This window comes from Oculina patagonica, chromosome 7 (genome assembly GCF_052425735.1).
Source record: "Oculina patagonica isolate OP01 chromosome 7, crgOcupat, whole genome shotgun sequence".
NCBI classification, from domain to species: Eukaryota; Metazoa; Cnidaria; class Anthozoa; order Scleractinia; family Oculinidae; genus Oculina; species Oculina patagonica.
The window spans coordinates 14,343,950-14,358,735 of NC_135764.1; the positions used below are offsets into that span (position 1 = coordinate 14,343,950).

At 38.2% G+C, this 14,786-nt stretch overlaps 1 protein-coding gene and 1 long non-coding RNA gene across 3 annotated transcripts; one reads left to right on the forward strand and one right to left on the reverse strand.

Annotated features, from left to right (window-relative positions):
* Nucleotides 1–280: 280 nt before the first annotated feature.
* Nucleotides 281–1,491, reverse strand: LOC144659755 (octopamine receptor beta-1R-like). Its single transcript, XM_078520249.1, has 2 exons — nt 423–1,491; nt 281–383 (listed from the first exon to the last, which is right to left on the reverse strand). The coding sequence occupies exon 1, from the start codon at nt 1,360–1,362 to the stop codon at nt 454–456; it is 909 nt and encodes a 302-aa protein (XP_078376375.1). The 5' UTR covers nt 1,363–1,491; the 3' UTR covers nt 281–383; nt 423–453.
* A 9,507-nt stretch (nt 1,492–10,998) lies between these two features.
* Nucleotides 10,999–14,768, forward strand: LOC144661769 (uncharacterized). 2 transcript variants are annotated; one of them, XR_013572344.1, is made up of 2 exons: nt 10,999–13,164; nt 13,209–14,768. It is a non-coding gene; the product is annotated as an uncharacterized LOC144661769 (long non-coding RNA). The 2 variants fall into 2 exon arrangements; XR_013572345.1 differs by having other exon boundaries at nt 10,999–13,100.
* The last annotated feature ends 18 nt before the right edge of the window (nt 14,769–14,786 follow it).

Here is a 14,786-nt window from a genome sequence, read left to right on the forward strand (position 1 = left end):
ACTCCGGATTTTGATTTTATCTAATAAATCCACTCGGAGTATGGATTCTGCAGATCATTAATTCATTTTTGGATACGAGAATCCGGATTTGGACTATCCCAAAGAAACGCACTAGTAGATAAGTAACGCTAGATTGTATTTTTCTTATTCTATCTAGTGCATACAGTTGGGTTAAGCCAATGGTGTCTACCGAGATTGTACTTCCAATATATATATGTCTTTTTTTTTTTTGTTTTTTTTTTTTTTTTTTTTTTTTTTTTTTTTTTTTATATATAAATGGGCGAAATGCCAAAAACATTCACCAGCACCATTTTTTTCATTGTAGCAAAATTCATTTCTAGAGTAACGTGCACTTTGGACACATGATCTGTATGATGGTTTCCCTGTATTTTGTTTGTTTGGGTGTTTGTTTTTTTTAAGACATGATTTCTATAAACCGTCTTCCATAGCAGGTTACAAGTGCGTAGTAAATTCAAAGGCTTCATTTACAACATTATGAGGAACTGCAAAATTGTCTTCACGTCTCTCACGGCACTTTTTCAGAGCGTTTCTAAATATTGGCATTCTGAAGCAGTATACAAAGGGATTTACCATGGAATTTGCCAAGTGCAGAAAATTCACAAACGTCACCACCATCGGCGGGTAACATACTTTGCGGCAGATACTTCTTATGATGTAGACTACAACAGCTGGCAGCCAGAATACAAGCGACACAGCAGCTACTATGAAGAATGTTCTTGATAGTCGTAAATTCTGTTCTATTGATCTTTGATTGTGGATGTTTATTTCAGGCGCTGGGTAGTACAGTCGAATACGTACAGTAAGATAACTTGCGCAGATAAACAGCACGCACATGAAAAGGAATGAATGAATAGCCACAGTACCGTACACTTTGTCCACCTCTGTGTAGTACATTGCTAGTAATTTCTCCCCAGCAATACACAACCCAGCTGTCCAGGCGATAACGGTAGCGAAAATGTAAACGCGCGTGTTTCTTACACGATGGCGGAGTGGCCGCAGTAGTACGGCGTGTGCACGCTCTAGGGATATAAGAGCGAGGAAAATGACTGATGTACTTGAAGCGGAAACTTGAAAAGCTGACGAAGGATTTTTCATTTTTTTTACGCCTTTCATTGGACCCCCTGCCTTCATTATGGGAATCTTTTCGGTCCCGAGGACTATAAGTTCTGTTATTCCCACAAGTAAATCCGCCACGGCAAGGTTGATGAGAAGAAAGTATGTTCGTTTCAGGTGCGTCCTTTGAGTCCAGAAGACCAAAATGGTGAACATGTTTCCGGTGATAATGGCGGCCGCCTCCATTACAAATATACCGACAAATGCGATTTCTGCTGGCTTAAACATGATGTCTTCGTTGTGGGTATGTTTTCTTTCTATATGCGTTGCTGTGCTTCAACAGGATGCTTTATGTATCGGGCCTATCAAGCGAAATGGTTTCAAACAACTATTATAGAACAAAGTTTCATCGAAATTGACGAGTAACGGCTTTGTACTAAATCACGAGTAACTCTGAAAGCTTTTCATGCTTTTCATGGTCAAAGGACAAACGATCAACCATATAAAAAGTGAGCTGTTTGAAACATTTATTCGCAGCTGTCACAATTATTCACAGCACCTTCTAGGTCAATATTTGATAGGACGTGCTATCCGTCACTGTTATCGAATGCAATATAAATCTTTAATTACCCTGTTACTCCAAAACACACATGTTCAAATTTGAATTATAACCAAAACGTACACCAGATGACAGTGCTGCCCAATACCCTTCATTTCATTTCACATACTTCCGTTAAATCCACATACGCAAGAAAAGTTAGAACCACATAACCTCTCGGGTGTGGTGACTGAAACAGATAAGTTTGAAAGATTGAAATTAATTAAAACGACAGAATCACTTTATGTGAGTCACTTTAATTTTTATCCTTTTTATCGCAAAACGAACAAAAGGCTATGATTATTTGAATGCTAATTCTTTAAGTAAATATGGGCATAAAGCCTGGTTATAATATCAAGAATGTTCTTTCAACATTTTTTTTTCTTATGTAGTGGTTGTACCCGAGTAATCGTTCCATAACAAACACTTTGTTTGAGTCTCCTGTGGTAAATCGCAAAGAAAGTCTGAACAGTATCCATTAAGCGACCCACAAATTTTGAATGTTAAAGCTCTGCTTAGAAAAGAAAAGATTAGCAGAAGCTCGACTGAATTAAATATCACTCATACCGTTGATACAAGTGACATGATACGCCCACATTTTACTTCCATGTGTATACAGCTTCTGGTGTAATATCGAAGTCTTATTTACTGTTAATGTGGCAGTATATATATGTGCTGCTAATGATATTTGAACTAGCTCATACGCCTTGCTATAATATCTTGGTGAGCAAGAGAGGATGAATTCTGGGTGAACCAACCTGACAGCTTTACATCTATGTTACGGCAAACATACTCAGATAAAATAAATACGTGGTAATATTTACCGTATTTTCAGTCCCAAATGTGGCAATGTCCTGTAAGGCTATAATTTTAATTAAGTTTTCAGGACATCCTTGGTGTCTCTCTCTCCAGAAGGCATTCAAACTTTTCATCCAGCAAATATTTTTTTGGTAGTTTTAAAAACAATCCTTGCTGACTCTCTCTACCGAAGGCAATAAATTTTTTCTTCTGTGAATTTTTTTTTGGTAATCAGTTTAGAGAAAGAAAGAAAAAAAAAAACAGCTAAAAATGCTTAAAATGCAAATTTCAGGGAGAAGGAATATATAGAAGGGAGGTCTGGGACCGAATAACGACGCTCTCGCAACTTGTGAAGATAAAGCGCATTGTTGAAAATCAAGGGAGGGTTACGAAATAAATAAACCCCTATCTGGCTTGCTGGTATATTGGAGGATAATGCCCTTGGCTGAAATTTTGTTCTCAAAATTTCACAGTTGCCCTCGAAGCTTCGCTTCTCGGACAACCGTTCAATTTTCGGAAAATCTTTCAACCTCAGGCATTATCCTCCAATATAACAGCCGCCTGAAACGGTTTATTTAATAAATACAAGTCCTTCGATTTTATATACAACGCGTAATCACTGTTTTTCTTTTTTCTATGAGTCGCATAGAAATTATTCCCGTCATCCGTCAACTCACCAACAGAATTGTTACAAATAAAATACGTAAGACGTCGATTATCCACTGATAGATGGCGTTCTTTCTATTTTAATATTTAGGCATTTCATAATAAAGCAAATGAAAAAATTGCCAAAAATTTAAGGTGAAAACACTTTTTCTTTGTCCAAATAGTGCCACGGATGATGTGCACTTCGAATAAAAAACTATATACAGTTTCTTTGGAGATTTTTGCAAATTGTATTACAAGTGCATAGAAAATTCAGTGCTTCGATTGTTTGAAGCGTCTTCCATGGCAGGTTACAAGGGCGTAGTAAATTCAACTGCTTTATTTTGAACATTGAAAGGAACTGGTCTTGATTGAATATATTCCACACGTCTTCTACAGCACTTGTTCAAAGCATTTTTGAATATCGACATTCTAAAACAGTACACGAATGGATTTACAATGGAATTTTCCAAGTGCAGACAGTTTACAGACGCCACCACTGACGGCGAAAAACATAACTCTTTGCCGCAGAACTCCCCTATAATGTAGACTACAACAGCTGGAAGCCAGAATACAAGCGATACAGCAGCTACTATGAAGAATGTTCTTGAAAGTCGTAAATTCTGTTCCGTTGATCTTCGGTTGTGAATGTCTATTTCAGGTGATGCGGAGTGTAATCGAGTATGTACAGTAAGATAACTAGCGCAGATAAACAGCACACACATGAAAAGGAATGAATGAATAGCGACGAACCCGTAAACTCTGTCCACCTCTGGGTGGTACATTGCTAGTAAATTTTCCCCAGCGATACATAGCCCTGCTGTCCAGGCGATAACGATTGTGCAAATGTAAACGCGCGTGTTTACCACACGATGGCGGAGTGGCTGAAGCACGGCGTGTGCACGTTCCAGGGAAATAAGAGCGAGAAAAATAACGGACGTACTTGAACCAAGGATTTGCAATGCTGACGAAGGATTTTTTATTCTGAGAACGTCTTTTACTCGAATTTCTTTCATTCTGGGAATCTTTTCGGTCCCGAGTACTATGGGTTCTGTTATTCCCACAAGTAAATCCGCCGCGGCAAGGTTGATAAGAAGAAAGTATGTTCGTTTCAGGTTCGTTCTCTGAGTCCAGAAAACAAAAATGGTGAACAAGTTTCCTGTGATGATAACGACTGCCTCGAGTGTGAATATAACAATAAATACCATATCTGCTGACTTCAACATGATGTCTTTGGTTTGGGCTAGTTTCCTTCCTGTGCTTTGTCGTGCAGCTCAACTAGGTGCTTTTTTCTATCGAACCTAGAAAGTAATTAACATACGAAATATTCACAATTAATTGTTATGGAACAAGTCTACAACACAATTGTTTCCTCGCTGACGAAAGCCAACAGAGGTCATGCCCATGATCGTATCAGTCGTAGTCGTCGTTTCGCTTACATTGTTCAAATAGGAGTGTTTTGAGTATTATCATCAAGGCAATACCCTATTACTTTGATGCTTGTATGGTTTTACATCCGTTATCGTACTTTTATTCATGTGCAGTTACTTATGTGCAAGTAAATGGATAATTATTAATAATATCGAAATTTGCTTATCACGTACCTCAATTCTTGATGAAGGCAATTCTTCTTATTTGGCCAGTCCCAGGAAAGGCTTTGTACTAAATCACGAATCACTTTAAACCTGAAAGCTTAGTGAACTTTTCTGTGCTAAAATACGTTGGGATTTTGCAATCTGATTTATTCGCAGTTGTCACAATTATTCACAGTACCTTTAAGGTCAATATTTGATAGGACGTGCCATCTGTCAGTGTTATCGAACACAAATTAAAAGCTGTATTAGCCTTGTTACTCCAAAAGCACAGAAATTTAAACTGTAAACGAAACCTGCACCACATGCCTATTACCATTCATTTCATTCAACACAATAGCGTTTTATCCACATATACGCAATAAACGTTAGAACCACGTATTAAAGCTTTCTGGTGGAGTGGAATTGTTAGAAGGCATTAAAATAGAGGAAAATGGTGAAATAGATAAGTCTGAAAGTCAAGTCAAATTGAAACAACAGTCGAATTTAAAGAGGATTATAATCAGGGGAAAATCGACGAAAAAAAAAATTACATGATAATTTAAACGCTAATGCTTTGAGTAATAACAGTAAAAGTGAGTCCGCTATGCGAACATGTGTGGACTTTTTTTTGTTCATTTGAATAAAAGGTGACATTATGAATTAATCAATGAGTTACTGTAGCAGTCAACAACTTCAAGTTTCGAATCGAGTAATTCGAGATACAAGGCGAAAAAACAAAGAACTTATCAATCAATTTTTTTTTTACAAGACTGTTGGAAGAACAAAGTGTACTATTACTTGTCTTTAATATGTACTACGCTTCAAGAAACAGACGTTACCATTGCCGCTTGGGATGTCACGCAATGTGAAGGAGCGTGGTGTGACCCTTAGTCACGTCGTTCACGACAAATGCCTTTTTTTTTTTCATGCGAATAAAAACCTAGAATCCTACAAGAACAGCAGTTATTAGACCAAAAGCCTTTCCTTACCGCTAGCAAGATAGGATACTATTTTCATTAAAAAAAGAAATGTTGCGTGGAGCACGTGAACTGTCTCGCATCGCTTGTTTACACAACCCTTATTTTTTGTGTAAAGCTTGTGTAAACAAGACAAACAACTCATCGAAAAACTTATTTTCTTTCAATGAGTTTTTTTTTAAACCTTTTTGGAATAAGAACGTTTCAATAAGCGTTCACAAATAATTTCTTAGTAGCTTGCGTAGAAAGGCGGAGAAATATATTTTTCTGTTCACGAAATATTCACTTGGAGTCGGTGTTTTGAGAGGCGGCGAAGGACTTTGAACGGACAATTAAATTATTTTGTCGCACGGTTTGGATACATGCATATTCTACGGTTTGATGTTTTTTTTTTTTATTCTTTTCATGACAATGTTTTAGTTCAGTTCTGAATTCGACATCGGTCTTTTGTTAAATATACTACTTGAGAGAAATGGAGCAGGTGAATTATATCCCGGAGTCCAAGACATGTATAAAACAACATGATCAGCGAACTTGTTTTGATACAACTCGTTGTGCATTCATTGTGTGTGGCAAAGCTGAAAGAAATAAATAACCAAACATTTGATTCGTTTTTATATGCGAATCAAAAATGCTCAAGCCGCACAGAAAAACAAACACTGCGGAAAGTGAGTCAAAAGTGTGAAAAAAAGGAATGTGACTTACGACCGCAGTTGTTCAGCTCATTTCAGCCGTCACGATTGTTATTTTACTTTTCATCTACGCCACCGCTGCCTTTGAAGTTGTTCCTTGATGTATATTTTCCAGCCACCACACGCTCTTCGAATAATGTGTCAAAAAAGGCTTCTAGATTCAAGAATAAAGTGCGACTTACTCGATACTGATCGAATTTCTCGGTTTACTGCCTTGGCTGCCCATCTCACCGAAACTTCGGATTATCCGATCACTGTCGAAAACTTCCGAAAGCACTAACCCGAGTTATCACGGAAAGTGACCCCCCAATCGGAAAAAACTGCATGACAACAATGTGTAGACTTTAAAGTCCACACAAAAATGACAGATGTTGTGTCGGTGAGACAACCTGTCGGCTTTACATCAGTGTTACGGCGAACGTTCTCAGATGATCAAATATTAATTTTTAGATTGTCAATTCCCTTTAAGTTGATTATTTTAATTGCAAGGAAATCCACGAATATGACAAAACATTTTAATGCAACAAGTTTACAAAACGAAAATTTAGTAAGACTTTTGTAAGACCTTTGAAGACCGGTGCGTAATGCCAAGAGATTGTGACGTCATGTTAACAATATTTTTTTAGATAATGTCAAACGATTACAAAGTAAAATCCTCATTTCAATATTCAACACTCGCGCAAACATAGACCTGGTACGTGAGAAAAAAGGGAGACGCAGTAGCTGTCTTGCCCACAGGTTAACGTCATCAAATAAGATCACGTAATACTTTGGCTGGTAAGATTTTGAGCAAAATTGCACTTATATTAGTCCTTCTTGGAATACCAAATGAAGGTAAGCTTTCTGTTTGAAACCGACGTTTCAATCGGAAATTGCAACACAAATGCCCCTCTTGACGTTTTACAATTATTCGGTTGCGATTATTTTTTTAAATTCAAGTGAATTTCGTAGCTTTTCGAAAAGTTGCTTTTTCGTTGGGTCGCTAAGTACATCTGTCACGAGAACTTAAGAACTTGTTGATGACAAGCGTTCTAATCAATGCCGGTGTTCCATATTAATGTTTTGTAACATTGTGTTAAGGAAATGTGTCTAAAGAAGTTTATTTTGAAGTAAACTTGCGTTTGGATGATTGCTCGACGTGTTCATCCAAGCCACAACGAGATGCACGGTACACACGTTACTCAATCTTGGAGATTAAAAGAAAAAGATTAAGATAAACAAGTAGCTTAAAGAAGCTTAACATCGGGCGGTTAAATTTTAACTAGGATTTTTTGCTTGAGCATTTACTTGAGTAACACACAAGTCTGAGGTTTGTCTGTACGTCCACGTTTCGACAAATTCCTGCTTGGGCTTGCAAATTTTCAAACAAGTTTTCCTGATTTGACAAGTTATTGCTGGGTTTGCAATTTTCAATTTAATTTAAAAAATCAACTCTTGAATGACATACAAAAAAAAATTCCTGCCAAAAAAAAAGAGCAGAGTGCCTAGGAAATCACAATAATGAATTCTGGTTTAATAGTTTTATTTACACCAGTTATATAATATCAAGAATGTATGCAAGATTGTGTCCACACTGACAGCACAGTTTAACATGTTGCATAAAGACATAATCGTCATAATTTATAAACATATTTCACGCAAGAGCCCAAGACAATTAAACGTTTAAACTGATTTATTGGCACCCATCAGTCTCTGGAGACTATGGTGTCGCGTTTTCGATGATAGAACGTTTGAACTACACAACTAGGAAATATATGTTTTTTACACTAAAAAAGTGCAGACTACTCCTAAAGTTTAAATAGCTGTTCTGGTAAGAAGACAACAGAAGTCCATTCAAGCACCGATGTTCACCTCCACTCCCACCCTCCTTGCTATTCTTTCACTTTACTAAGCCCTCCCATCTCCTGCATGCCTTTCTTTCTACCCTCTCCCATCATGCAATCTACTCCTCACACCGCCCCCTCCCCAGCGCTTTGGTGCTGGTGTCAGCCTAGCAGAGGTTTGGGAGTGAGTAACTGTGACAATTCCGAGCCCTGCATGAGACACGCAGTTTGTGTGAGCTCTTGTAGTGTGTCTTAAAATCCCTCATTAGATCACGTACTTAAATATCTCAAACCAGTTCAATGACAAAATACAGAAATTCACTGATAAAGATGAAATGTTCATTTGTCTTGAGTGTGGAACAAAAAATGAGTCCCCGTGGATAATTAAAAAAACCTCTTTTACATGAGTCACATAAATATATTGAGAAAATAAGTACAACACGACTAAAAAGGGGTACATATAAACAATGTACACCAGATAACTTGTTTTCGATAGGGTGCCCCGGCTAAGCTTGCTACCCACATAAGCGAGGCACTTGTTGATGTAGGGGAGCGGTCTAACCCCCTTCTTATTACATTCCCCCAGCTATTTTTTTTTTTTTTGGGGGGGGGGGGTGAAACACACAACAATGGCCCTAGCTACCTAAGTTCAAGGTCTGGATTCAAAAATTAACACAAGTTTGAGCACACATTTTCATTCCGACAAATCCAAGATCGATTATAGCCTAACATTGTCAAACCCCTAGAAACCAACAGGTGAACAACAATGGATAGTGAACCCAAAACCAGTGTTATTGTGCTAGCTTTCAGGTTTAAAGGTGAAGTTCCGTAAATTATCCGTACCTCCTACATGCAAGGGAGTTCTCTTAAGACCCCACCCCACCCCACTTGAAATTTCAATTTAACATAGTGTATGAAGCTAAGTTATTAAACTTCATTCACTTCGAAGTCCGTTCAGTTCTTGTTCCCTCTATGTATTATACACGAAAAGTCTGTAATAAAAGAAGATTGTCAAGAAAATTAATTCTCATAATGAATGTAGGTAAAAAAAAAAGGGGTTTTCTATTTATAGCAACCAGTTTTAAAGCAAATTTATATGTAATATAAATGCCAATTTACATGTAATATAAATTAAAGTTAATGTGACAACCATGAAAGGAGTTCAGAGAAGTCATAAGATCACTCTATTCAAATATGCAGATCTGTCACGTAATATGCTGCAAGACTATCACTCTTGCGTTACATTCAAAGGTCAAATTCACTTCTAGAGTGTGATGCGCTATTTGGGCTGGCCAATCACATCGCCCCCTTTTCTATTATGTCAATCAAGGCCATGCGGTTTTATCTAGACTTGAGTAGTTTTACTTCAAATTCTCTGAGCTCCCTAGAAGAGTTTTCACAATAATTATTATTGCTGTGATATCCTTCGATTGTTTTTTGCTTCAACATCGCTCCATCAGTACTTTATGAGTTATCCTGGTATCTGCCCGCGAACTACGTTCCGGTTTTACACATTTTATTCTGTCGTTCGAAGATAAATATGCGGACGATCTGTCGAAGGCCTCGCACTACTGAACAAGTATTCGGTCCAGCAACTGAGGAACTTGATATGCACACACAGAACGGATTGCCTCTACCGGAATATGGCCACTCTACCGACTCGGCTTCAAGGTCCTGTGGTCTCCAAACCGCGGCTAAAACAGCAAAAAGCATGAACCTCACAAAAACATTATTTGTATGGTGGAGACAACATGCCTTCGTTTGCCCGAGATTATGTAATGTGAATGAACGACTTATAAAGAACAAGACGATTTCTTCAACTAGAAAATACTATTCTCTTGTCAAGCCGGAGAACAGTCAACAAGGGTCATGGCCGTCGTGAATGTCTTTCAAGCCTCGTCTAGCGCGCCTTCTCTCCCGCCGAAAGTGGTCAGTAAAAAAATTTGACAAGCAATCCGGATTTCCCTAGGGTGCATCTTGGCCAAGTGGAATCCAGGAGCTTGCTAAAAGCTAAGTATAAATATTTATAAGCTGATTCTATTTTGCGTTATATCATAGCATAGTTATTCGACCGGCGTTAAATGAGATTTCAATATGAAAACAAACGAAACTTAGAGCAATTTCCACCAGCCGTCGTAAAGCCTAAAGGGCTGGAAATTACAAGATACCGGTGGAATTCGCTATTGTTATCTTCTGCAGCGTTCGAAGTCATGTCTTAATACCTGAGTAGACGAGACCCTTTATAATTTGGCTGCTCAAAGTTGAGGAAGAGTGACATAAACTTAGCTATGCTGGAGGCTAGTGTGGTGAATTCTCGTCCCTTGTCACTAAAGTCAAAATAGGACAAATAACAACTCAAAGCAACGAAAGTTCTCAGCTTATAGAATACTTTATGAAGATTCTGAAAATGTAAAGAGTTTTTACATTTAATGCAAGGAATTTGAGGTATTTAAAAGTGCCATTGTGACTGCCATTTTAACAAAAAATAGGTTATAACTCAAGGGGAAATTGAACAATTGTAGCAAGAATTTGATCCAAACATACAGGGGCGTACCTGCCTTTACTCGTAGCACTATAAATTGCCTAGGAACGCCCCTGACATAAAATACAATAACAGGACTTTTTACGGGAGTATGTCACAGGAAATATAATATTTAATTTAATACTTATTTATTAATGAATTTTTCGTTCTGTATATATTTTTACATTTGTAATTTATTTTCTCGGCATATTAGCATATGTTTTGCTAGGGGCCTAGTCAGCCCCCGTCAGCTCCGAGGGTAAATAAATTTTATTGATTGATTGATTGATTGATGATCCTAGGATCAAAACATAAAATTTTGCTTTGCAGTGAATACATTACCTTGTTTATGCAAGAAGCATCAAACAACTCACGACATACTCGAAATTCTAACCATTTCAAGCCTGCCAAATTTAGTGGCACAAGGATAAATCTAACAGGAGCTACTCTATCTACAATGAATGAATGTCTGTGTCGCAAGTGTCTAAATTGTTCAAATACGCCTTATTTTTCGCACCTTCTTCCCTAATTGATTCTTGTGCGAGTTCTGCCTTCCTGCCATGTTTCTCAGGTCAGCAATGTATAATTTCAGTGGTGAATAACAAACTTTTGCTCTGTATAAGGTCTTTCTTTCCGTTTTTCCCAGCACTCATTGAATTCGTGCTGTATCATTCAAAGGGAAACCATAAATTGGCATTTTAGTATTAACAGTCTTGTATTTATAAATCTATCATCATCATCATTTTATCTGCCACTTCAGAATTACAAATACAAATTAAAATAACTTAAAAGATAGGGCGAGGAGACCTCCAAGAAACCACAAGGCTTATGGGGGAGGCTACCTCGGGTTAGCAATAAGTTTGTAATTTCGCTGTGAGTGTGCAGCTAGGTCAATTTCAGACTCATTTTCTGGTAGAGAATTCCAAATTTTAGGACCCTGGAAAAGTATTGTAAACTGCTTTAGATTTGTACGACAGTGATGTGGTCGATAACACTTGGCTATTCTTGTATCATAACTGTGTATTTGACTACTAGTAGAAAACAAATTGAGAAACATCGGGGGCAATAATTGGTTAAGATAGTAAAACATAAATTTAGCTATTTGCAATGCATTAACTTGAAGATATCTAAGATGCCCAGTTTAGCAAATAAGGGGGCAGAATGTTCTCGATAGTCTGAGTTGGTAATGGCTCGCACAGCACATTTTTGTAAATGAAAAATTCTATTTAAATTAGTTACATATCATGTAGAAGACCAGGCTGAATTACAGTTAGTGATATAAGGATAAATTACGGTGTAGTACAGAGCAAGCTTAGTATTAGATGATAAATAATATCTTGACCTAAATATGACACCAACTGACTTAGAGATTTGTTTACATACTCCTTTACGTGTATGAAATGGCTAGGTCACACCTTACGGATGCCTTCCTGTACAATCACAAGGCAAGCTTTGTCCTGAAATCCTCAAGGGAGTTAAAAGAGAGGTCGACCATGAACACCTGGAGATGTTCGCTAAAAGCAGAGATCAAGTCCATGGGCAATAATAATAATAATAATAAAACTTTATTTAAACTCGAATTTAGAGTAGCTTGACAGCTAATATTTCCGAGAACGAAAAATAGAGAACAAAAAAAAATAAATAAATAAATAAATAAAAACAAAAGTTACTATTTACATATTTAAAATTGACTTATATTAACTAATTATAAAATTGTCATTTACATGCTTCATGAATTGGCTTTGCAGATGTACCTTTTAAAGTCAGATAAGTTGCATAGCCTTATAAAATTAGGTAGAGAATTCCATTCTTTTGTTGCCAGATAAGTAAAGGAGTGGAGACCAAAAGTTGTAGTTCTAGGCTTGGGCATTTACAGTATATAGTTTCCACGCAGGTTGTATGAAGTAGAACGGAGCGAGAACATGTTTCTCATATAGGCGGGATAGTTATTGAAAAATAGACTTTTGTACAAGATGGTAAGGAATTTACAGATGCATTGATCATGAAGTTGGGACAGTTTATCCTGTCTTGCAGCACATTATAAGGCAATTCAAAATCACTTAAAATGAATCTCAGAGTTGGTACCAGCTAGAGAGGGATGCACGGGACAGGATGCTATGACGAGAGACTGTTGATGGTCTATACTCCTAAGAAGGAGTCGAGCGAAGGGCTACTACTACTTATTTACATGTTAACTTAAACCTATTTTATATTTGTGTGGTGTTCGTCTATGGGGAATACACTTCGTGTATTTGTGGGGATGAAGTGCTCTGTACCATTCGCCCTTTTGCCCCATAGCCTCACAGGGTCAGCTTCCCCCTTATAGTGGGGACCCCCCAGTGTTGCTGTTGTTGGTTGTTGTGATTGTTCCCAAGGGTCCTAGAGATTAGGACCCCAGGTTCTTGGGAACCAGGGCATGTGGTTGTGTTTGTTCCCAAGGGTCCTAGAGATTAGGACCCCAGGTTCTTGGGAACGTTCCCAAGGGTCCTAGAGATTAGGACCCCAGGTTCTTGGGAACCAGGGCATGTGGTTGTGTTTGTTCCCAAGGGTCCTAGAGATTAGGACCCCAGGTTCTTGGGAACTAGGGCTTCCAGTCCTGAAAGGAAGGAGAGGATTCCAGTCTCTCGTTGCCAACCAACTAACCTGTGATACATGTACCCTGCATGATTCCTATTGATGATTCTGATTGGCAACTCGAGCACTTCATCCCTTACCCCTTTTCTCCCACTGAACTTGTTGTCTTGTTTTGACTTCATGGGTTGGGAACATTAAAGCAAATTTATATGTAATATAAATGCCAATTTACATGTAATATAAATTAAAGTTAATGTGACAACCATGAAAGGAGTTCAGAGAAGTCATAAGATCACTCTATTCAAATATGCAGATCTGTCACGTAATATGCTGCAAGACTATCACTCTTGCGTTACATTCAAAGGTCAAATTCACTTCTAGAGTGTGATGCGCTATTTGGGCTGGCCAATCACATCGCCCCCTTTTCTATTATGTCAATCAAGGCCATGCGGTTTTATCTAGACTTGAGTAGTTTTACTTCAAATTCTCTGAGCTCCCTAGAAGAGTTTTCACAATAATCCCACCCACCCAACCCTCTTTGGTTTTCTTTTAGCTTAGTATTTGTAAAAATGTAGGCAATGTTCTAGTTCTACGCACATATCTGGCTATGTTGAGGGTGTTTATTTTACTATTATTATTATTTACAAACGTAAGCCATAGCTGATGGACTAAAGAAGCAAGCCCGTATTTGTAGACATTGTTATAATTATTATTTCCATTTTGTATGCTAACTTACGTTTAGAGCTGATGGACTTAAGCAGCATGCCTGCTTACAGAATTGTTTTTTTATATTGTTACCATTTTGTATGCTAGCTCAGGCTTAGAGCTGTTAGACTTGAGCAATGTGTCTGCTTTTGAGATATTGATATACATGTAACCGTTAGCTTAAGTGTCGAGCTGGCATACACTAACTCAACCATTCTGTTATTCGATTACTGTCTCTTCTGAACTTCTTCAATAGCCTTAGACCATCTTAATTAAGCATTGTCTTTCCTTATTGTTAATAAACCACGGGAGGGGATGAAGTGCTCTGTACCATTCGCCCTTTTGCCCCATAGCCTCACAGGGTCAGCTTTCCCCTTATAGTGGGGACCCCCCAGTGTTGCTGTTGTTGGTTGTTGTGATTGTTCCCAAGGGTCCTAGAGATTAGGACCCCAGGTTCTTGGGAACCAGGGCATGTGGTTGTGTTTGTTCCCAAGGGTCCTAGAGATTAGGACCCCAGGTTCTTGGGAACGTTCCCAAGGGTCCTAGAGATTAGGACCCCAGGTTCTTGGGAACCAGGGCATGTGGTTGTGTTTGTTCCCAAGGGTCCTAGAGATTAGGACCCCAGGTTCTTGGGAACTAGGGCTTCCAGTCCTGAAAGGAAGGAGAGGATTCCAGTCTCTCGTTGCCAACCAACTAACCTGTGATACATGTACCCTGCATGATTCCTATTGATGATTCTGATTGGCAACTCGAGCACTTCATCCCTTACCCCTTTTCTCCCACTGAACTTGTTGTCTTGTTTTGA